The sequence below is a fragment of the Chamaea fasciata genome, unplaced genomic scaffold, assembly GCF_029207755.1.
Source record: "Chamaea fasciata isolate MVZ Bird 193981 ecotype frontalis unplaced genomic scaffold, bChaFas1.0.hap1 SCAF_33, whole genome shotgun sequence".
Taxonomy (NCBI): domain Eukaryota; kingdom Metazoa; phylum Chordata; class Aves; order Passeriformes; family Sylviidae; genus Chamaea; species Chamaea fasciata.
In genome coordinates, this window is record NW_027094118.1 from 2,374,120 (window position 1) to 2,397,213 (window position 23,094).

The following is a 23,094-nucleotide window of genomic DNA, read 5'->3' on the forward strand; positions in this document are numbered from 1 at the left end:
TCCAGAAACCAACTGCTTTCAGCAGTCACAAGCCTGAAATATCAACTTCCTTACTGAATCAGCCCACTGGGAGCTCACACAGGGAGGCCTTTTGTCCAAGGATACCCACACAAGAGCTCGAGGCTGGAGCAGTTTGAAATGCAACACCTCCAGAGTTTAAACCTCTCTTTATTAAATGAGCACATACCAACCTGCCCCAAAGGGAAAGCCGGCAGGAAAGAGAACCTCTTCTCCCGCAACAGCAAGCTCTGTGCTTCTTTCTGTTCCAGCTGGAGAGTGGAGGCCATGGGCTACTCCTCAGTTTGGGAAGGAACCCTGGGAAACGGCTGGATCTGGGAGACCAGCAGACGGAAGTTCCCCAAAAGGTAGGAAAAGGTTCTCTGCAGGGGAGGGGGAAAAAAAAAAAAAAGGCATTTCAAAAAGTTCTCAGACATAAATTTCTGCCCCAACATGACAACCCCAAAGTCTCTGTGGTCTTTCAGGACACAATATTTTTGTCAGTCCCCCAAAGCACAATCAGCTCCCCAACAAGATTTCAAGACTAAAGGACAAACCTTGCCCCCTCACCTCTCCACACCAGCTCTAGGGAGTCTCTGTCCATTGCAAGATCTCCTTTGTCAGTCTGCATTGGCAAGAGCTGGCTGCAGGAGGCATTTGCATTGGAAATCTCCCCAGATGGGGGGAAAAACAGAAGAAGCGATTCCTGAGGAAAGAAAATGGCAACGTCCTTTGGGAAGACACCGGCGTGAGCGCCCTACAAGTGAAGGCCTTTCATCCCTTGCATCAAGCAACATCCATCCATGGGGCAGCACTAGCGTTTTGATGACAATGCTGACAAAACCACTGCCCCTTCCTGCTTCTGCTGCTGACTCCAAATCATGAAAGATGTTCCAACTCTGCAAAAAACAGGCAGAGATGGCGAGAAAAAAACAGTTAGTCTGCTGAAAAGGTGACCAAAATGATGCTTTCTCATGTCCCCTTTTCATCCCTTCCCCAGCCAAGACAAAGCAATGTCCTTTTCCCCCGTCACCGACGGTGACCCAGGCACAGGATGCAGCGTGGGGACAGAGTCCACCACTGCTCCCAGAGCCCACCCTGGCCACGGGCTTCCCGTGCCCTACCGTGCCAAGCCGAGTTGTGCTGATCTGTGCCGAGCCGTGCTGTGCTTGGCCGTGCCGTGCCGAGCCGAGCCGAACCGCAAAGTGCCGAGCCGTGCTGTGCTGTGGCCGTTGCCCTCCGGCCGTTGTGGCCACTGTTGGCGATCGACGCCATGGCGGAGCTGCCGCTGCCCGCCGGGCTCAGTGCCGGCACCTTCCCCGCCAAGCTGTGGTGCCTGGCAAACAGCCCCTGCGTCCGCTCCGTGCGCTGGGACAGCCAGGCCCGGGGGCTGCTCATCGACCGCTCCCTCTTGGAGCGGGAGCTGCTCAGCCCGGGCGGCTCCCAGGGGCCGGCCCCGCACACCTTCCGGGCCACGCAGTTATGCAACTTCCTGCACCAGCTCAACTGCTACGGCTTCCGCAAGGTGCCGGGCTGGCTTGGCGATGCCGGCGCCTGGCTCCACTACAGGAACCCCTGGTTTCGCCGCGACCGCCCCGACCTCCTGCTCCGCATCAGGCGCCGGAGCACGGCCAACAGGCAGCGGCCGGCGGCGGGGCGGGAGGGGCGCAGGCGCCCGCCCTGCGACTCCCAGCAGCTCCCCAGGGCGCGGCTGCTGCCGGACAGGCGGGACGGGCGCGCTGGCTTCAAGTCGCTGCCCAGGGAGCGGCTGTCGCTGCCGCCCGGGCGCCCGCCCTGCGGCTTCCTTCTGCTGCACAGGGACTGGCAGCTGTCCTGTTGTCCGCGGCAGGACTTTGTCCCTGGGGAGACCTGCTGTCTGCGGTCGGACTTGGTCCCTGGCTGCCGAATGCCCCGGGGTAGACCTGCTGTCCGCAGCAGGACTCGTTTCCTGGGTAGACCTGCTTTCCGCCGCCGGACTTGTTTCCTGGGTAGACCTGTTGTCCGCGGCAGGGCTCGTTTCTTGGGGTAGACCTCCTGTCCACGGCAGGCCTTTGTCCCTGGGTAGACTTTTTATCCGCCGCCAGACAGTCCCTGGGGAGACCTGCTGTCTGCGGTAGGACTTGGTCCCTGGCTGTCGAATGCCCCGGGGTAGACCTGTTTTCCGCGGCAGGACTTGGTCCATGGCTCTCCAACCCCTAGGTAGACCTGGTATCCGCCGCCGGACTTAGTCCCTTGCTGCACAACCCCTGCTTAGACCTGTTGCCTGCGGCAGGACTTGCTGCCGGGCTGCCCAACCCTTGGGTAGACCTGTTGTCCGCGGCCGGACTTTGTTCCTGGCTGGTGAATGCCGGGGTAGACCTGTTTCTGCCGCCAGACTCTTTAACTGGCTGCCCAAGGCCTGGGTAGACCTGTTCTCTTCGGCCAGACAGTCCCTTGCCGGCGAATGCATGGGTAGACCTGTTGTCCGCCGCCGGACTTGGTCCCTGGTTGCCGAATGCCGGGGTAGACCTGTTCCCCCGCGCCGCCCGCCAAACCTGGCTCCAAAATCCTGGCTAGACCGCTCGTCCCGTCCCTGGACCTCCAGGAGCCTGGGTAGACCTGTTGTCCGCTGCCGTTCTGACCCAGGACTTGGCTGGTGAATCCTGGGTACACCTGCTCTCCCGGGTCGGTCTTCGGACCTGGTTGGTGAAGCCCGGGAAGACCCATTCCCTTGCGCCAGCCCCGGCCCCAAAACCCCGCCTGCACGAGTCGTCCTCGTCCCGCCCCCGGACCGGACCGCCGCAACCCTGGCTACACCTGATCCCCCGCGCCGGGAGAGATGACAGTGAGATACAGCCATGGAAATTCCACGGCAATTCCGCCATTCCCAAGTGCCTCATTTCTCAAGCCCACATTCCCAGAGGAATTGCCCTTCCTCTCCCAAACCCACCTCTCTGCTCCACGGCTTCCTGACCATATCTGATGCCTTTTAGGGGCTCTTCCACACATGTGTGTTGCAACTAATGCTTCATCTGCTCCACCATCATCCCTTTGCATTCCCAGCACCTTGGGGTCATCCAGTTGGAACCATGGGACACTGCAAGGCTCCTGGATCCCAGCTGGAAGGAGATCAAATCCTACCCCTTGCAGCTGTACTGGGGGGATCCATGGATTCTTCATTGGAAAGGAGGTCACAGCTGGAAACCACCTGCACCGTGTGGAGACCTGGGAACAAGAAGAGAAGGGACCCATGGAGCTGTGTCCCAGCCCTGTTGGAAACCAGATAGAAATCTCCCAGGACCCCGTGCACACAGGCTAAGAGGCAGAAAAGAATGCAGGGCTTGCTTTGAAACTCTCGGAAAAACTGAGATCCATAAAGTCACACGGGCAAGAAGTGGGAATGGAAGTTTTAGTTTTAGGTGAGTAAAAAGCTGCCTTAAGTGCCTTAAGCACATCGGACACTGTATTAGTTGATCGAAAAGCCCTGAAGTCCAGTTTAAACTTCAGTAGCATTACCTCGCGCAAAGTTCACTAAGTCCTAGACATATCATAAACATAACAGAGCATTGCTGACATTGCTAGACTGAATCGAAAGGCTGTAGGCGTAGGCCCTTGTGTAAGAAACGACCACCATTGTCCCACAACTGTGTTAGACCAGGACAGGTGCAAAAAGACAGGAAGAGCATCGTGTATGTAGCAGATTGGATGATTTAGGAATAGAATGCATTGGATTGGGGGTGCAGCTGCTGCCGCTTCTGCTTGGCACATGGGGACTCTGTGCTAGAAGCCATTTTGCAGACTGGCACAGACTGTAACGCTCTGACCTTGGTGAGACTGGTGTAACCATGTCAAAAACTACTTCTACAACAAGCAGCAGCCTCTCTTGATCCTCGCTTGGCCCGCTCCAACTTGCCAGCTGTCCCCACCAGCAATGTGCCCGCTGCTCCTGCGCGCTGCCAGCCCTTCCCTGGTGGTGACAGCAGCAGCTGCTCCTGCCACCGGCCAGCTCCTGTGCCTGGAGTCCCTTCCCGTGCTGGCAGCACAAGCTCCTTCTTGCCTTGAGCCCAATGCCAGCCTGCAGCTTGGGCTGGCTTTGCCAGCTCTCTTTTCCCAAGCCTTTGACTCCCAGACTTCTGCCCCAGCCCAGGGACATTTGTTATTTCCATCACCTGCTAGTTTGACACCATGAACCATTCTGGTTTTACCTAAGAGGTGAATCGTGAGGATTTGGGGGCTTTTTTTTGTCCACAATGTCCTGTTAAGAGCAAGAACACACTGTTCTTACACCCGGAATTGTGGCTGTTCCTACACCAATGATTCCGCACTGCATGACTAAAGAAAAATCTCTCCTTTTCCTTACTAAGCTGAAGCTAGAGCTTAGTACAAATAGGTGTTAAAAGAGAATGAATGCCATAATCCCCCTTTTCTATTTTGGTCGGTTGTGGATACCTCCTCGAAGGATCCAGAACAACTCCAAAATGTTTTGCATACAGTGAAGAAAAAGCAAGCCAAAATTCCCTCTGGATGACAAGGTTGGAAAACCTGTTTGAATCACTGTCACTGTTTCTCACCACATCTGCTTAAACTGACAAGAAATTCAGCTGATTTTCTCTGAGAAAAACACAGTTCAGTTTTTGTTAAAATTTTAAAAGTTTAATAATAAACAATAAGAAGAGACATAAGAAAAGCAAAACTACAGACGTCTGGGTGCCTGGTGTTTCCACCCAAAGCACAGCTTGCTAACAAAGGATCTTTCCTTTAAATACCATAGGTGATTGCGTATTCATAAATTTCGTATGTGATTTACACATTCCTTTTGACTTTAGGTGTTCCTGCTTAATTGCAACTTTTCTCTCCCACCATTCTTTCTTGCACATAAATTTTTCATGCCTCCACAAAGTCGTAAATCTCTTGATAACGAAGGCAATAAATTCTTCCCATTGGAGTCGTCGGTGTCCTTGCTATTGTGTCTATCCACATGAGATTATGTGAGGAATTTCTTCATTGCTTCTCCAATTTTTTTGTAATTTTTTTAACTAGTTACAAAAAGCATCTGCTATAGCCTAAAAACTGTATTTATCCCACTACTACAAGAGGGTATATTACTGTAGCATAACTTTCTACCATAACACATCTAAGATTCATTTTCATATTTGTAAAAAGACAAACACTTAATATGTATTTATAACAATGCTGAGGCAGTTTTGCAATGAAGCAGCAGCGTGTCATGGTGCTAAATAGGAATTTGGCATTACCTCTAATGTTCACTGCTGCAAAGTATAGTACTACACAGCAAGGCAGACTGGGTTAACACAATTATTCCTCCCCTCCCCTTCCTCCTGTCCATCCCATTGTCTCCTCTGCAGAAGATGCAGGCTATGAAAACAAGGCAAGGTTGTGACCCATTTTTCTTCTGCTCCTGGGCTCCAGGATGACCTTCAGAGGGACACTTGGAGCGCTTCCTGAAGAGCTGCCCATGGCATGGTGGGTGGATTTGTCCTCCCTGGGTGGCTCTGGTTGGACTTGAAGGCTCCGTGGAGTCCCGGAGTTTTCTCAGCCGCCCTTGCAGTGAGTTCTCAGCCAAGGTGTGGCTCTGCTGCCATCCCAAATCTGTGCTTTCCTTGCGCAGCCTGAGTGCAAGTGGGGCATGTGCTGGGCATGGATGGAGATTTCCATGGCCAAAATCCTCCAGTATTTACAACTGCTCATTGCTCTGGACAGCACAAATCACAAAACACCCATTGCAGTTGACAATTGTATTTTCTTGCAGATTCCTACAGCTGCACTGCTGATCGACAAATACACCAGAACTGATTTCACATGAAAAATGTCATTTATTACAAATTGCTTCACCGGCGCTGACACTATACAACTATGTATTTAATTTAACTATATATCTCAATTTAAATTAAAAAAGGGATTTTTTAAATTTTTACAACAATGCTATGTAAAAATATACAAATATCTACTTCAGTTAAGAAAACCTTAATTTATTGCCAACATCTACAACAACTCACTAGACACACAGATCAATTAGGTGTTTAGCAACTTAATTTATTACATATTACTGCAAGCCTAAAGCCCATCTAGGAATACAAAAATATCAGTATTTCTATCTAAACAGTCGTCTACAAAGATCTCAATCGATACAATGACACAACTATACTTCTCCAAACATGTTTAAATAGAAAGATACACCCAGATACACCCACCTCAAAATACAGAAGTCAATACACAGATGTAAATAGAAAACTAGATCTATTTACTTCTAGGAATACCAATATACCTAATTAAAGAGCCATATAACTCCAACTGCATAAATAGAAATACCTACACAACTGTATTCATGGGAAATAGAATGAAAACACAGATAGAACAGCATACTTACATATACATATACTTACATCCATATATACATATGTTATTACAAAGATGTATGCATATATACAGACACATATATATGTAGCATACATTTATAAATATACCAAGATACATACAGAAATATTCCTATACAAATAGTAACTTGCATATATAAATATCCATGAAAATATTCCTCTCTATGCTACAGTCCATATATCTTTAAACAGAAATCTAAGCAGAAGGATTCCCACCACCCCATCTTCAAAGCCTTTCACTCTGTTCTTGCTTCCTCCCCTGCAGAGCAGCACCCCTGGACAAGGACAGCAGATGGCACTGGCTCAGGGGACAGTGCCTGGGGCCACCGGCAGCTCCCAGCGCTCCAGGGACAGCCGAGGCTGGAACTGCTGCTCCGCCTGGCCCGGCCACCAGCTCAGACCCAGCACAGCAACAGGGGACACAGGGGGCACAGGGGGAGAAACAAGAGCTGAAACAGGCAGCTGAGGGGGGAAAGGTAAAAATGCAGCCTAGGCCTACACAAACATCACTCTATCCGTCTCTATCGATTCACAGACCATCACGGGGCTTTGTTTTGTGATGTCAGGGCACGGTTGCCACATGGTCATGGTGACATCGCAAGGTTGCCTTGGTGCCCGGAAGGCCTCAGGGGTGTCAGAGCAGCTCTTGAGCTTGCTCAGTGCAGGAGCGTCCTGCAGCTTGAGGCGTCTGTTAGTGGGCACGTGCACACTGACAGGAGACTTGCTTTTTGATAGTGTTGGAGAACAGTTGGCAAACTTGCACAGCAGTTGCCACAATGATTGGGCAACTCGCCGCTGCAGTTTTCACTGTTTATGGAGTTACTTATTCCTGCTATTTCCTGACTCACCTGGCAGGTAAGCAGAGGTTTTCCCTGGGTGTCACCTAACCTGGTTTTGTGTCTTCCTGCTCTTTCTTAGTGACTGAGTTGATTTGGAAACAGAAAGGTCATTGGGATGCCCCTTGGGTAAAGCTCCTGTCAACACGTTCAGCTCAAAAGGGGGTGTCTGTAGCCACGGCCGTGCGGGCAGCATTTGCAAGGGAGCCTGCAGGGGTTGCGTTCCCTCCGTGGGAGAATCTGTGGCAGCAGAGTTTGCCAATTCCTCCATTGCTGGGTCGAGCAGGACAACTTTGAAAATGTAGACTGGGAGGCCTTCTTGGAAAGTCTTCTAAAAATGGTTGTCTCCAGTTTTCTCAAAGCATCTGCTTCATTTTCCCTTGCCCACTGCAGGTCACCTGAGCCGGGTATTCAGAGGTGCTGATCCTGAGGTGAGTAAGGAAAGAACATTTGATGTTCTTGGTGTTTAAAATTGTGCAGCAAGCTGTGAGCTTGGCCTGTGGCAGTAGAGTGTAGAGGGCCAGCTGAGTAGGCTGCAAGAAAATCCCTTTCCATGTCTGCTGCAGCAAGAGCAAAGGCATCACTGCCTATTTCCTAATTTTCCATTCCAGAGCTTTAAAAGAACTAAAAGATCAGTTTTGCAGAGAGAATGTGCTTCCTGATAGTAGTCAGGGGGGAATATCTAATTTGGAGCAGTGTCCAGTTGAATCAGCCCATTAGAATTTAGTCTGAGGGACTTAGAATCCCCTTGCTCTCCAAGTTGATGATTTGTGCTTAGTAGAGCTGGTTCTAGAGCTGAAGAGAAAGAAGGTTCTAAATGATAGGTCATGGCCTGTGTCTCACGCTCCTGTCTGTCCACAGATCCCAGAACCAAGAGCAGACTCTCCTCTGGCTTCCTCTGCTCCTGGACAAGAAGGCAAAGAGGAGCCAAATGACCACAAGGCTCCAGCTGTTGTCACACCACAGCCGGAACTTTCCCAGACAGTAAGTGCCACTTCTGGAGGGTGCTGTCTTTAGTGCGAGGCAGAGCTGCAAGTTTCTGAGCAGCCAGCTCTTGCTGTTGGTGGCTGAGGATGCTGAGTGCTGCAGTCCTGCCAGACCTAGCCATTCCCCTCAGCCAGTGACAGCTGGAAAATGGGCTTTGAGCTGCCGGGTTTAGGCCCCAGCTTGCTGGGATTCTGATAGGGGCCAGCCTGGAGCAGGAAGGCTCCCTGTGTGCAGAGGAGGGAGCATGTCAAAGGCACTGTGCTCAGCCTTGGTGGATACGTAGGGGACGCTGTGGTCTGGGGACACCTGTCCCTCTCCACAGACGTGCCAAGTACCCACAGGCACCAAAAGTCTTGATCTGAGAACACAAGCTCTTTGGGGTGGTTTGTCCCTGGGAGCTTCTTGGCTGTGCTTACCCGGGAGCATTTCAGAGACACACTGGGGACGTGGAGTTGCTGTTTGAAGACAGGGATTTTGGTGCCTTTGTTGCCAGGTTGTTCTTTTGCCTCTTCAGGCAGAGCAGTCAGTAGCAGAGCTGACAGGCACTCGGAGTCCACCTGTCTTTTGGCTTATAAAGAGCTGCTAAGAGATGATGTGTTGTCCATGAATCTTTGGGGGGCCACTCTTCTCTTGTGTGGCAAAAGACCCGTTCCCTGTCAGCTTCCAAAGAGGCTGTTGGAGCTTCAGCCCCAGATGGAGGCTGATTGTACTGCTAGTGTCACAGTGGGACAGAGTGAAGGGCAGGAAGAGGGGAATTCAATGGAGCTCTTGGGACTGAGGAGGCCAGGAGTCCCCCAGGCACTGAAAGCACAGAGCCTTGTCATCTGCAGAGATCAGCACTGGGACAGGAGGGTTACAATGGAAGCAGAGGTGGGCAGGGAAGCAGAAAGAAGTGGCTGAATGAATATGATTTGTACGCTGAAAAAGGAAAAAGCTGAGCCTGATGGCATCTCCCAGTCACTTGCTCTGCATTTGTTTGTACAGAACGTGGAGGCAGAGGCACAAGCAGAACCGCCCAAACCTCCGAGTGACACGATGGCAGCAAGGAGGAAGAGCAGGGAAGACATCAGAAGAACTGAGGATCAATGGAAACTCCATCAGGAGAGGGGCAATCAACAAAACCATGTAAGCGGAGGAGTAGTAGCCACTCCCCTGATGGAAGCTTCTGTCTCTTGCTCTTTACGGAACTTTGGAGACAAGTTGGAGGCAGAGCTGCAGAAAACTCGGGCTAGGATCAAGGCATGGGAGAAGAGGCTGGAGGAAGAAATGGAGATTCTAGCAGAAGACCGAGCGAAAATTGGTCTCCTCCTTGAGAAGCGAGAGGCTCTACAGAAACAAGTGAGTGAATGAGCAATAGCCACTGCAGTCACCAACCTGGTGCTTTCTGCCCTTCTTGCCTTTCCCCTGCAGAGCAGCAGGGGGGTGGGGTGATGCCTCTGAGTGCCATCCTGCTCCAGTGTGTGCCACAGGCACTCTGAAGGACACTCCCTGCTCTGCTGAATCTCAGCTGCTGCCCTGCACAGTGGCACTAGTGCTTTGGCCTTTTGGCCAGCAGTCATCTGAATGCATTCCTGCTGGCCTCTTCCTGCTCTCCTTGTTTCTTGAGGTGTTCTTGCAGGGGAACACGGTGACCCAGATGGATCTGGAAAGAAGCTGTCTGTATCCCTTGTGAATCTGGTCCTCTCCCTTTCCTCAGAGTCGATGACTCTTGGCTGACAGGGACAAGCTGGACTCTCTGACTGCTTTGTTCTCTTTGACTTGAGGTGGAAGTGTTGACATCTCGCCTGGCAGCCTGCAAAGATTTCCATCAAGTGACTGGCAGCAAGGAGCCCCAAGATTCCTGTGAGGCACAGAAAGTGTCCCAAGCAGCAGCGCTGCCGGTTGGACACGTTCAGAAGATGCCGGAGGAAAAGAGGACTCCATGGGAGAAGGTAGAACATTTGAACAAAGAGCTGCAAGTGTGTCTGTAGCCCTTGGAAGGGGAAAAGCGTCCTTGGGAGAAAGCGGAATGGTCATTTTGGCAGTCACCCTTCAGAAAATCCATGCAAATGCATTCTGGAGAAAATGGACAATGAATCTGGCCTTGCACTCCAGTCAAACCAGCCTTTGGCTTTGAGCCATCCAGTTTGAGGAGTGGACATCAGAACAAACCCATGGCAGAGCCCTGCATGTGGCTGACAGCATCTTGCTAAGGGCTTGCATTTGAAATGGGATCTGGGGCTTATCTCTGCCAGCCACTTTTCTTTCTGACACCAACTCCTTTGTTGTCTCAGATCTCCACAGGCTCTTCTGTTGAACCTGCAGGAGCAGCAGTGTCACCTGAAGGCACCTGTGCTGGCCAAGCTGTGCAGTGGAAGCCGGGCAGTTCGTTCATCTCCAGCACTGACAGGGCTTCTGCTCAGCAACAGGAGATGGAGGATGATGAGGATGAGTCCCTGGAGCTCCTGAGTATGTCTTGTGTCTTTCTTCTCTGAGGGACAGTGTATTGTGTGCACGTGCCAGCACAGCTGGACCCAATGATTCTCCTCACTTTGGGGTTCCAGGAGCATTTAGGGCTCCCCACAGGAGAGGCTGTGCTCCAAGGCAGCAAGAGAGTGCTCTGGGTGTTCCCGCTGCCTCTGAGGGCAGCTTGGACGTGCCTGGGGTTTGCCTGAGCTTCCCCAGCTGCTAAAGGCAGAAGCAGGGGTTGTCCTTGCATCAGCAGAAGGCTGTGAGCTAGCAAATGATCTGGGCAAGTCCTGTGTGCTAGTGACCAAACTGGATAGAATAGTTAGCTTCCTAAATTCTCCTTAGACTCCTGACTTCTCATCCGCCATCAGAGCAAAAAAAACCTTCACAGAAAGTGATTGGTTTTGGCATTTTGTCTTTTGGTTGTGGTTTTAGTTTGGGTTTTTTTCCGGATTTTTTTGGGTAGAGGTTTTTTCTCCATCTTGAAGGAGCTCTTCTGCCCCATGAGTCTCAGTGGCGTCATTTTGATGACTGTTCCTATTTACCACTACTACATCTGCAGGTTTTTTAATGAGAAGATTATATATTTGTCAGTGAGGACTCTTTGGAAAGAACATCAGGTGACAGCAGAAACAGAGAGCAAGAGCTGGTTTTTTTGTGCCCCCAATGAAAAAAACAGATCCTTTTATTACAATCTGTATTTAATATCCTAGTTTTGTTCCTAGAAAGATAAGTCCAAGAGACACAGGCCTGGGGCATGATCAGATAAAAGTGCACTGTAGGCATTTCTCAGGAGTGAGCCTCCAGCCCCTCTGCTGTATATTCCTCAGATCCATGGCACTTTTTCCTACCTGATTCCCAGTCATTCCCATGACTGTTAGAATGCTACCCACTGGCCCAAGCCCTGCTCAGATCAGTCTCTAGGAAAACAAATCAAGCCCTTTGTGATTCTACAGCACAAGTCATTGAAGCTGCTTCTTGCCCAGAGCAGCTGCCGGTCCTGTGCCCTCAGATAAGAGCTGGTGGGGCTGAGAGGAGAGCCCAGCTGACTCTCTGTCTCCCGTCACCTGTTGGCACAAAAGGGCACTGACGTGCACCTGGCTGTGTCTGCTCTCCAAGCCAATCCTGCCGTGTCCTCAGTGGGGGCAGCAGCTTGGAAGGGGCTGGGTGTGGCCGTGCCTTCTTGCCATTGCTTGTCAGTGCTGGTGCCTGGGCTTTGGCAGCTTTGTGGCGGTGGCTGCCCTGGCCCTGAGGGCTGGTGTGAGCGCCGAGGCTGGAGCCTTCCTTAGCTGGGAGAGTCCCGCTGCCGGCCGGCCGCTGCAGCGCGGAGCTGCCCCGAGGCAGCAGCCCCTGCTCTGGGCCGGCTCCTGCACGGCCTGGGCTGGGCTCACAGAGGGTCAGCATCTCCTCTGGGCAGCTGTCCGTGTCCCGCCGGCACCTGAGGAGCACTGCTGTCCCTGCTGCCCTTGCCCGCTGCGGGAAGGTGGGCACGTGTGCGGGGCTGAGAGGGCGAGTGCAATGGCAGGGACTGATCCCTGCTGTCAGGGGGAGGAGAAGCAGTGTGGTTCTTCACGTGGGCCACGGGCAAGGGCGTCTTCCAGCTCAGCCTGCTCCTCAAGGGTGAGGGTCCTGCTGCTGAAGGCCCCTTGGGATTGGTTAGAGCATGAGCTGCTTGGGTTTACAAAGGGAAAGGCATTCTTTTGGTAAAGTGCTGCAAGGTGGGGAAGATGCCCTCCTCTCCTGGGAATGCATCTCCCTGTGCTTTGTTTGCTGTCAAGAGATCTCTTCAAAGGACTGTAGAAATCAGTGCTGGCCTGCTTGTACTGCAGAGCTGCCTGTCTTGTTGCAATTCTTGCAGTTGTTGTTGTTACGCAGCTGGCCACAAAGGACTCAGAAGGCCAGACTGTACAGCCCCAGCAGGGCTGCCTTTTGTATCTCCTGGATAGTGGGATCTCTGCTTTCAAGTAAGCATCTTGCATTTTGTTTCCCTCAGGGCAAATGGCGAGCATGGAAAATCCCCGAAGGAAATACATTGAAGAGGAAATTGTTGGCAGAGGGTGAGTCCAACCACAGTTACTTGTACACAATCATGGGGCAACGATTTGCTGCTGGAATATCTGTCAAGGGTGAAGTCAGGCAAGCTGCAAACATATTCAGACACTGGGGTTAGTCTGCCCCATCTCTCAGTACCAGCCAGAATTTGGAAGTGTGGTCAGAAGGAATTGTCAAAGACACTTGGATTTCATTGCCAGAAACAGCAAGCACCCCTTTTTGTAGCAGGCAGATAACTGTTTGAAGGAACATTTCTTCCCAAGAGTTTGCTGAAGGAAATAGTGTGATCAGGATAAAAACTGCCCAGTTTAGAAACTGAAATCCAAGACGAAAGAATCACCTGGCCTTTGGAGCTGAGGCACTAAAGCCCAGTGCTTCAGAAACAGGCCCAGTGCCCATGCACTGGAGAGGAAAATGCATCATCTGCCTTCTGGCAGAGCCCTCCTGCATGCTGCACGTTGGAGGCATTTCCAGCAGACATCTCCTGTCTGGGCTGGCTTTCACTCCAAGGTCTAAATGGCTTCTCCTTTCTTTGCTGCTGTTTTGTTTCTAGGGCTTTTGGAGAGGTTTGCAGAGCGATCGACACTGCCACAGGAGGACAGGTAAATGTCAAGAGCCCCTGCAGATTCTGCTGCTCTCCAGGGCTTTCCTCTCTCGTGTCAGCTGTGGCTGCAGCTGTGGCTAGTGCTGTGCTGCAAAGGCACAAGAAGCACAGACTGGTGCCAGGCTGCCAGCTGCATTTGGGACAGTCTTTGTCCTGCTCAGCTGCCAGAAGGAAGGCAAGGGGGGCAGCGGTTCCTTTCAGAGAAGGACGCTCTCCCTGGCTCTCAATTGCTCCAACAAAGGGGCATCTCACTGCTCTCTGGGGCTACGGCTTCAGAGTCCTGAATTCTCATTTCTGGCTGCCAGCAAATTCATCAGAATGTTCCTGGCAGTTCCTTAGGCACCTGCAGTGCTGCACTTGGGAACTGCATGTAGGGGAGAGATCTGCAAGGCGTCCCTAAAAGCCCCAAGCCCTGCCTATAGCCCGAGATGTATCCACAGAGTACCAAGGCATGCATTTCTTCCTCTGAAGTACGGACAGAGAAACAGAGAGTGTGCTCAGAGCTTTGGGGGCTGAGAGTTGAGACACCATTTTTAACAAGTGGACAAGGCAAATTGTGGTCAGTGGCCACGTGTCCTGGAACTGGCCCCCAAAGGAGCAGAGAAATGAGCTGTAGGAATGTCAGTTCCTAATTACTCCTTTGTCTAATCGCAAGGCACTTTGGCAGAGCTCACCTGTGTCATTGCAAAATCACTCGCTCCATGTGTGTTGTGGTCTCATTCCACCAGCTTCTAAAGTTACTGATTTTCTGTGTCATTCTAGGTGGCCATCAAGAAAATCAATCTTCAAGGACTGAACAGGAATCAACAAGCGCTTAATGAAATCATGGTCATGAAGAAGAATAAGAGTCCCCACGTTGTGGATTATTTAGACAGGTGAGTGGTCATGGTCTCTTCCCATGAAGGTTTGTTTCCATAGTAAAAGCATGCGAGGTTAAAACCCCACTTTGGACACTGGCAGAAAATAGAGCTGTTAATAATCAGTTAATTATTATTTCTCTACTCATCTCCAATGGGTGGGAAGAGAGTGTATTTTGCCTGCATGTGTCTTCCCTGGCTTTCAAACACTGAGTTGGAACATTGGCCAAAAACCTGAATCAACCCTCCCATACTAAGTCAATACCTTGTAAGCTCACTGCCTCCATGTTGTCTCAGGATTGATTTTTTCAAGTTTCTTCAATGCTGATGAAGCATGCTAGAGAGGATTTCCCTTGGATTGTTGCCCCTCTTTTCCAGGGCTGGCCATGCCAGGAACACTAGGTGCTCCTTTCCAGAAATACCATGCGGGACAGGCTTTTCATCTTGGCTGATACTAAACTGTACTTTTTGCTTGCTGGCCATCTAAAATATCTCCTTTCTCACAGATGTGCTGTTCTCCTTGAGACTGCACAGACTGCAAACAATGCACAGCCTGGAGGGCATGTCTATTCCTTGAATTCTGTCCTTGTCACAAAGGGACCCGGAAACAAGAATCAAGCAAAGAAACCAATGTATGCATGTTCATCTGCATGGCCTTGTTCCCTTCTTTCAGCTACCTTGTGCTCAACGAACTCTGGCTGGTGATGGAGTACATGGATGGAGGCTCTCTGGATGATGTCATCGCTGAGGTTCGCATATGTGAACACCACGTTGCAACCATCAGTCGAGAGGTGAGGGATCCCATCTGTGCGTCCCAGGGCTTGGGCAGTATTGTCTGGGAAAGGGGCTCAGGACAGGAGCGATTCCGTGAGCCAGGCTTTGTTTCTGTGTGGCTGATATGCTCTGGGCAAGCAAGAGCATCTCAAGCGAACTGCCTGCCAGTGCCCCTGCACTCACTGGACTCTGTTCTTGTCCTCTTCTCTCCTGCTGTTGCACTTTCACTCAGGCTCTTGTATTTGCTCTTCTCCATCTTGCCTCTCTAAACTTTGGCCTGTCTGCACTGCATTCCTTGCCTGTAAAAGCAAAGGTGGGGGTGGCACTGTTTGAAAGGAGCAGCAAAGAAGAGAGACTCATTTCTCTGAGTCCTCAGCTGGAAAGGTTAGCAGTGCAGCCAGAGTGCTCTGTACTTCTGAGCACATGCACTGCAGCAGCAGTCATCCTGGCTGGTTTGCAGGGCAGAGTCTACACCAGCCGTTGCTGTTGCTCTTTGGCAAGCTGATATGCCTTTCTTTAGAAAGGTGCTGCCCTGCCTGTTTTGTAGCAGCGTGCTCTTGCCCTCAATGGCACTGTCTTCTGCCATTACTCCCCATTCCCCTGCAGAGGGAATCTTGGAGAGCTCTTTCCTTTGTTGTGTGATGAAATCACATCACTGATTTTTGCCCTCCTGTTTCTGGTTTCTCTCTCAGTGCCTGCAAGGACTGGATTTTCTCCATTCCAACCACGTGATACACCGAGATGTGAAGAGCCTCAACATCCTCCTCAAAACGGATGGCTCTGTCAAGCTGGGTCAGTATATTCTTGGTCAGGTGCAGCGTTCCAGGGATATGTGGGCTGTGGGGCTGCTTTTGAGTGAGTGCCAGCCCCCCCAAAACGGTGCTGGTGGCAGTGCAGGGAGCCTGTTGTGAGCTGACCACGCGGTGGCAACGTGCACAGACCTATGGCAAGGATCGAGCAGTGCACAGTGGCATTGCTCTGTGTGTGTCCCTTCCAGAGGGAGGGGGCTACAAGTCTAAAGCTTCAGGGGAACAAAAGACACTGCTGGAGGCTGTGTAAAAAATGTGGGGATTTTTAAAGCAGCCAATGCCATATTTCCTTGGCTAAAGTCCTGAGGAAACAGAGCAGGGAGAGTTGTCCAGGAGATTCAGCAGCACATTCTCCAAATTCAGCTGGGCAATTCTTTTTCTTGCTTTCCTAATTGCACAGGATTCAAATCAAAACCTTCTTTTGCTCTCTCCCCAGCTGATTTTGGCCTCTCTGCTCAACTCACCCCTGAGCAGAGTAGACGGAGATCGGTGACCGGGACTGCTTGGTGGATGGCGCCTGAAATTGCAAAAGCTGAGTCCTATGGCCCCAAAGCAGACATCTGGTCTTTTGGAATTGTGGGCATTGAAATGGTGGAAGGAGAACCTCCTTACGGGAATAAAGGTCCTCTCATGGTAAGGTGTAAATACTCTCTGATCCCGCTGTCTTTCTCCCCCATCCCACGTTCTGTGTGCCATTGGACAAAATGCCATTGCCATCTGCTGGAACTACTTCCACCACGGTCCCTTTCTGAAAATGTCCCTGCAGCACATCAGCATCTGCTGGGGTTTTGGTTGCATCCATGGGGGAACTCAAGCCTTAGCCCAGGCAAACAATCTCCCTTCTCAGGCAACATTTGGCTTCGGCTTAGAAGTCCTTCCAGCTCTTTTGGCCGTGTAGATGGCCCTACTAACAGGAAACAAGCATCTCAGAGCTGCTGTTATCTTTCCTGAAATGAAGGAAAGAAACCCAAACCCAACCAAGTTTCTAAAACAGTGCTTTGGAGAGAAGTGTACCCCCATTCTTCTCACAGGGAAACTTGCCTTAACTGAGGGATTTCCTTTCTTTACTTTTAATTACCATTGTTTTCAAGAACCAAGGAAAAAGCTTGATGACTTTTATAGCAGCTGTGCTTAAGGGACCAGCAAGTGCTGCAGAGATTCTTTTCATGTCATACTCCTTGGAAATACTAGAGTGAGTTAGTAGAGCAAAGTCCCTCTTCCAACTAGCCTGTCAAGCTGGTCAGGTGAATCCTCAGAGAAGCAAAGGTGCTTTTGCTGATGTAGTTTCCACTAAGGAGGTCAGTCAATGAAATCAGCTGCCAGGGCAAGATCTGCTGGATGCTGGAAAAGCTGTGGCTACATTGGGCTTTGGGTGTTTTGTTGGTCCGGGAAAGTCATCTCTTCCTCTGTGCCACGGCAGAAACAGCCACTGCAGAGTGCAGCTGAAACAATGGGATCTGGGAGAGCAGTTCCAGATGTGAGAGAAGCAGCTGAGAGACTCGTCTTTCCTTTTTCTCCAGGCTCGATTCCTGATAGCCACCAAAGGGATCCCAGAGCTGCGGCAGCCCAAGCTCCTCTCCCCTTTGCTGCGTGACTTCCTGAGCTGCTGCCTGCAGAGAGACGAGGAGCGGCGCTGGTCTGCCAAGGAGCTGCTGCAGGTAAAATGCCAAGGGGCTGCAGGGGAAACAGTGTCCCAGGGACGGGCTCCTCCTGCACTGAAGTGCCAGGCATCAGATGAGCCTCCTCCTCCTCACCTCCACTCTTGGTGCTGTTCAAATGAGAACAGCCAGGAATCCTAGACTGGGCTGGGCTGGCAGGGACCTGTAAGGGTCATCTGGTCCAAGTGCCCTGCAATGAGCAGGGGCGTCTTTCAAGAGATCAGGATGCTCAGACCTGAAGTATTTCCAGGCCTGGGGCATTTAGCAGCTCTTGCAGTAAGCTGTGCCACTGTTGTCCCACTGTTGCTCCTTAGACCTACTCTGACTCAATCCCCTTTTCATTGAAAAAAAGATTACCCTGCCTTTGGGGCTCTTAGCTTGGAAAGTAATGGTTCATTCTTGGCTTTTTTGTTTTCCTTTGTGCAGCATCCATTTGTAACATCGGCCAAGCCTACATCCAGCCTGGTGCCACTCATCCTTACCTTTAAGAGGTGGAAGGAGTTGACAGGAATGGACCAGTCACTTAAAAACTTTTTCTTCCATCACCAGCATTGTAGTGGATTGTAGAGTAGGATTTTAGCCTAGGATTGTAGGGTAGTATTTTGGCCTAGGACTGTAAATAAAGTTTCTGAAACCTCAAGTCATTTTGAAGATTGTCCTCCTTCTGAGCCTGTGAGAATGCTCAACATTTCCTTCTGAACTGTCCATTTTTGCTTAGAGGTGGAAAGTGACATTGATGCCTTCTTTGGTACGGTTTGAAGGGGGAGTAGGCTCTTCTTTCGTCATGCTCTCCGGACCGCAGTGCCTTTGGAATATGGCCCAGGGGCTGGGTTTTACCCAGCTGTGGCACTTGTGTTTGAGGCAGAAAGGGCAGTGGCATTTGCAGGCAGAACCAAAGGACGAGTGGGGCAGCCCAAATACCCTGTGCAGATGCAGGCCTTGAGCTCTGACTCGAGAGCATTTGGGTTGCTGCCACTTGCATTTATATCCCTAAGTGCAATCTCTTTGTCTGGGGGAGAGTTTTGCCCAAGTGAGACAGCAGAAAGATCAGGGAGGCTGCTGGGAAAGGCGCAGAGCTGGTGCAGAGCTGTCAGCGGCTGCAGGGTGAGCCCAGGCCCCGCCTTGCCCAGGCTGGAGCCCCAGCAGAGCCCTGGCAGAGCCCGGAGCAGCCTGAGCCGGGGCAGAGGCAGCTGCAAGGAGGCCCTTGGAGCTGCAAGAGGCAGCAGCCCGGCCCTGGGTGCCTCTTGGGGGCCCCGGGCGAATCCTGCGCTCTCAGAGCCCAGCTGGCAGCCGGCTGCTCCCGAGGGGAAGCGTGGCCGTGCTGGGCACAGCACAGCCCGGTGGCATCGGCCGTCCGGAGTGTGCACAGGAGCAGAGAAAGGCAAACCACAGCCGAGGGCTGCAGGCCTGGCTGAGGATTGCCACCCTTGTGCCGGCTGCCCTCTAACTCCTGGCCAAGGCGAGCAGTGTGTGCAGCGCTCTGGGCACAGGGGAGTGAGCCGGGCTGCTCCGCAGGCTCCGGCACAGGGCAGCCTCCTTCAGGCACGGCGCTTCTGCCGGGGGAAGCGAGGCCAGCGGCAGGCAGGGACAGCTTGTCAGGTCACATCTGCAGGAGCCGGGGCCTCACACGGCTCTGGGAGGAAACGCCTGCAGTGCTGGAGTTGTGCACTGAGCCAGAGCAAAGGGATGAAATGCAGAGAGTTCTGCAGAAATATTCCGGGGCGCCAGGCCAGCCTGCTTTGAGCTCTCTGGCACACAGCAAGCACTGTGCAATGCAGCCCTGAGCAGCTGGGAGAGGGGTGTTAGAAAGGAGTCAACTCTTAGATGAAATTAAATGGGGACAAAGTCCTCAAAGTCAAAGAGAACTGTTTCTGAGGAAGGATTCACCTGAGCTGGGTGTGTATCTCCCTCTCCCAAGAGCCAAACACACACACAACCTACACACAGAAAATGCTGCTTTTTACTGCCTTTCCCAGCCCAGGGTGAACCGTGTCCCCTTTCCCTTTGGCCGGGAAATAGGAAACTTGTATTCTGTCCCCACCGCCTCCTTTTCTGTCCCCTCCCCTCTTACCCTACTTCCCTTTTGGTCTGGTCTTCAAGTTGGCCCCTCTCCCAGCTCCCAGCAACACCCAACGAATTAACTAGAACAAATCCAAACCCTAAATAACAACATCTAGAACCAACAGCTTTCCTTCTTTCTTCTAATAACCCTTCAGCTGAAGCAAAATATTACCTCCTATCTCACTGAGGGAATGGGGCTTGTGCTTGAGCAGTGAACTGATTTGGAAGGGAGTAGAAAGGTTTCAGTAGGCAATTTGTGTTTTCTTTCTGAATTGCTGAAGGAAAGACACAGTGTGGCTTCAGTCAGCAAAAACATTTTCAAGGTGCATTGAGGAAATGCTTGTGAGCAATTCCCAGAGAAAGAAAGGGTTGAGAAAATGCTGAACTGCAACAAATCATGGATTCCCTTCCCATTAACAGTGTTGAACCCTCTATTCCCCCAGTGCAGTGATTGATGTGTGCAAGTGGCTTCCTTAGCCTTGAGAATAGAATAGTCCTCCTAAGAATGTAGCTGGAATGCATTCAAGGGGAAAAGAGTGGTTGCAGGAGGCTCTTGAGCATCGGAGGAGAATTGCAGGAATGGGATGTTCCCCAAATGACCACCCGAGACTCTCAAGAGAGCCCTACTCTCCTGTCAGTAACTTCTGAGAAGTGGTTTAAATATGTCAACTAATTTGAGGGAATGTTTAGCCTGTGAGTTTCAGCACAGTAATGAGTAGGTCTTGTTTCCATGGTGACACATGAGTAGGTGGGATTTCTGGCTGAGCACGTGTTAGGAAAGTGATTCCCCACGCACCCAGCACTGAAATAAAGTCATGCCTCCTTTCTCACACCGAGCTGGCACCAGGGATCGAGCCCTTCTTGGTAACTTTGATTTTAGTCACTTCTATTGAAAGGTGAAAATGAAACCTTTTCCAGCTGTTCCCCTCGGGTTTACATTTCTGGGGGCCAAAGCTCTGTGCTGCAGGTGGCCCGCGTGTGTGCAGAGCAATGCAGCCTCCACAAAGCCCTTGGTTTCCCCACAAGTCGTCATGATTTGTTGCCAGGTGTGCCCAGCTGTGGCAGGAGAAGGAGCCCGCAGTGCAGTGGGCGCCGTGCCCTGCCCAGCCAGGGCTCTCTGGCACAGAGGAGCAGCAGCAGCACCTTTCAACCCACTCCTGCCTTGGCCTCACCTGGGACACAGAAGCCTCTGGAAATCAGCACCACCTGGCGCCTTCCCAGCTTGGAGCAGCTCCTGCTGGTGGGCACATCCTGCACTTCTGCTGCTTCCGAACAGGAATCAAGGCACAGGGGGAGACGGACATACAGAGAAGCCCTGGGCTAGTGCAATAAATGGGCAAATGCATGGGGGAATGTGTTAGGAATCATTTCAGCTGTCATGCCAATACTGCCTTCTCTCCTTTTCTCCCTTCACATTTCCTGTTCTTTTCCCTCTCACATTTCCACCCCTTCCCCCTCTCGAGTCTCACAGTTTTCCTCTCATGTTTGCCGCCCAAGTTTTACTCATTTTCCCCACCCTTTTCAGCTCCCTTTCCTCACGCTTTACCTCTCACATTTCCCCACCTTCCCACTCTTACCTCCTTTTTTGTTCTCTCATGATTCTCACAATTTTTCCCTCACTTACCCTGCCCTTTTCTCCCTTCATGCTTTTCTCCTTTCCTCAGTCATTTTTCTCCAAGTTGTCTCCTCATGTTTCTCACTTTTGCCCTCGTGTTTCCCAGCGTTTCCCTCTCCCATTTCTCCCACTTTTCCCCTCACATTTATCGTTCTTTCCCCCTCATGTCCCTAATACTTTTCTTGTGCATTTTGTGCCCTTTTTTCACTCTTGTTTCCTGCCACTTTTCCCATCAAACGTCCCACCCTTTTTTTCCCTTCATGTTTTCTGCCTTTTTCTGCCCTCTGGTTTCTCACAATGCTCCCCTCAGGATTCTCACAATGTTCCCCTCACATTTGCTGCCTGTTTCTCTCTCTTTGCCAGCAAACTTTCTCACTCTCTTCCCTGCACATTTCCCTCCATTTTTTCCCCTATGTGTCTCACCCTTCTCCACTCACCTTTCTTAGAATTTTCCCATCATATTTGCTGCCTTTTCCTCCTCTCCCCTTCCTCTCCTATTTTCACTCACATCTTCACCATTTTCCCCTCAGTTTTCTCAGCCTTTCCCACACAGGTTTCCTACCCTTTTCTTCCCTCCTTTTTTCACTCCCATTTCTCACATTTGTCACCTCATGTTTTCTGCCTTTTTTCCCCCTCACATTTCTTAACCCACTGCTTCCTGTCAGTGACTCTTCCTCTTCAGTAGCTGATGGGCTTCTCTTCTTTTTTCCTGCAATCGCCTACTCCGAAGAATGGGTGCCAGAGCAGCGCTCCAAGAAGCCCCTGCCCATGGGTCTGCTGAACAGAATGGCTGTGCTCGACTTGAACAATCTCGTGAAGAACAACCTAAACTGCAGTGGACTTCCTGCTTCAGGTCTGGTTTTATTTCAATTCTCTCTAGTCTTCCTAGTGTTCTAAAGAAATAGGTACCCTGAGGGACACACATCACAGGTGCGCAGCCGCTTATGTAATTTCGCTCTTTTATGTAATTTATAAAACAGTTAAAGACAGAAGTAGACATCCACATCAAAAGAATCCCAGCACTCCAGTTAGTTACCTCAAATCAGTTATAAATACTTGCCAGAGATATCTCCTATTACAGAGAGGGAAAAGACTTCTCAGGAGAGCTAATGGAATTGCAATTTGCAGCAGCAAGGAACACAGTTGCATTCAGAGCAGGTCCTCACAAGTGCTTTGCACAATATCAGAGCTGGATGCAGAGCCCAGGTGCCACTACTGCAATTTTCAATATTTGACCCGAGTTACACTATGCAGATGACATTTCTGGCAGATTCCAGCTGAAGACAGATTAACTAAACTAGAGCAAAGGTATCATACTACTGTATTTGCATCTAATGCGTGACTGATATGGCTTGTGACATCAGGGTCATCAAGAAAATGACCTTGAGTGCTTTTTTCATCGTAGAAAACGTGATTAACAGCTCATCACAAACTAGAAAAGTCTCAGTTGCTCCAACACGTGCAGAATACTGTCTCTCCCTTTACTGTAGCATCCATGTCACTCCCACTGGCCCCTTTGTACAATCATCACAAGCCACATCACTGGCTCCAAGCAACAGGCACTGCAGAGCTGCAGCAAAATGCTTGAACAATAAAAACATCAAAGTCAGATCAAGTTAAAAGGGTGTCAGTTGCAGGATGATAGCCACCATTCAATAAGAAATTGTTCCACAGGCATTAAGAACCCTAGAATGGCTCACAGGGGGAATTAGTAGAACAAGAGGAAAAAGAGATATCAAGTTACAGGTCTGATTTACTGGGCTTTTCAGGAGGGTTCATAAGAAAATTGTTGAATGCAGAGAAGATCACAGAGTAGCTTAACTTACTATAAAGGAAAAACCTGACAGAACATTTCCCTTTCAAAGGCAGACAGCTGTATGTGGCAAGTGGAGCACAAGCCCGGCTAGAACACTGCAATCACATTAACTGTTGGATGCAGAAATCTTTTTGTAGCTGCAGTTTCCATATTTTCCCCCCTACATTTGGATCCTTGCTGTTTTTCACCCCCAACAGTATGTACTA

The 23,094-nt window shown here is 50.7% G+C and overlaps 1 protein-coding gene across 1 annotated transcript in view; it reads left to right on the forward strand.

The window, feature by feature from the left end:
- The first annotated feature begins 1,270 nt into the window (after positions 1-1,270).
- LOC136303413 (serine/threonine-protein kinase pim-1-like) overlaps positions 1,271-23,094 on the forward strand; it is a 76,459-nt gene continuing 54,635 nt past the window's right edge. Inside the window, exons 1-2 of the mRNA XM_066207087.1 lie at positions 1,271-1,336; positions 1,415-1,522. Of these exons, the coding sequence (XP_066063184.1) occupies positions 1,271-1,336; positions 1,415-1,522 (174 nt within the window). The remainder of the gene's footprint in view (positions 1,337-1,414; positions 1,523-23,094) is intronic.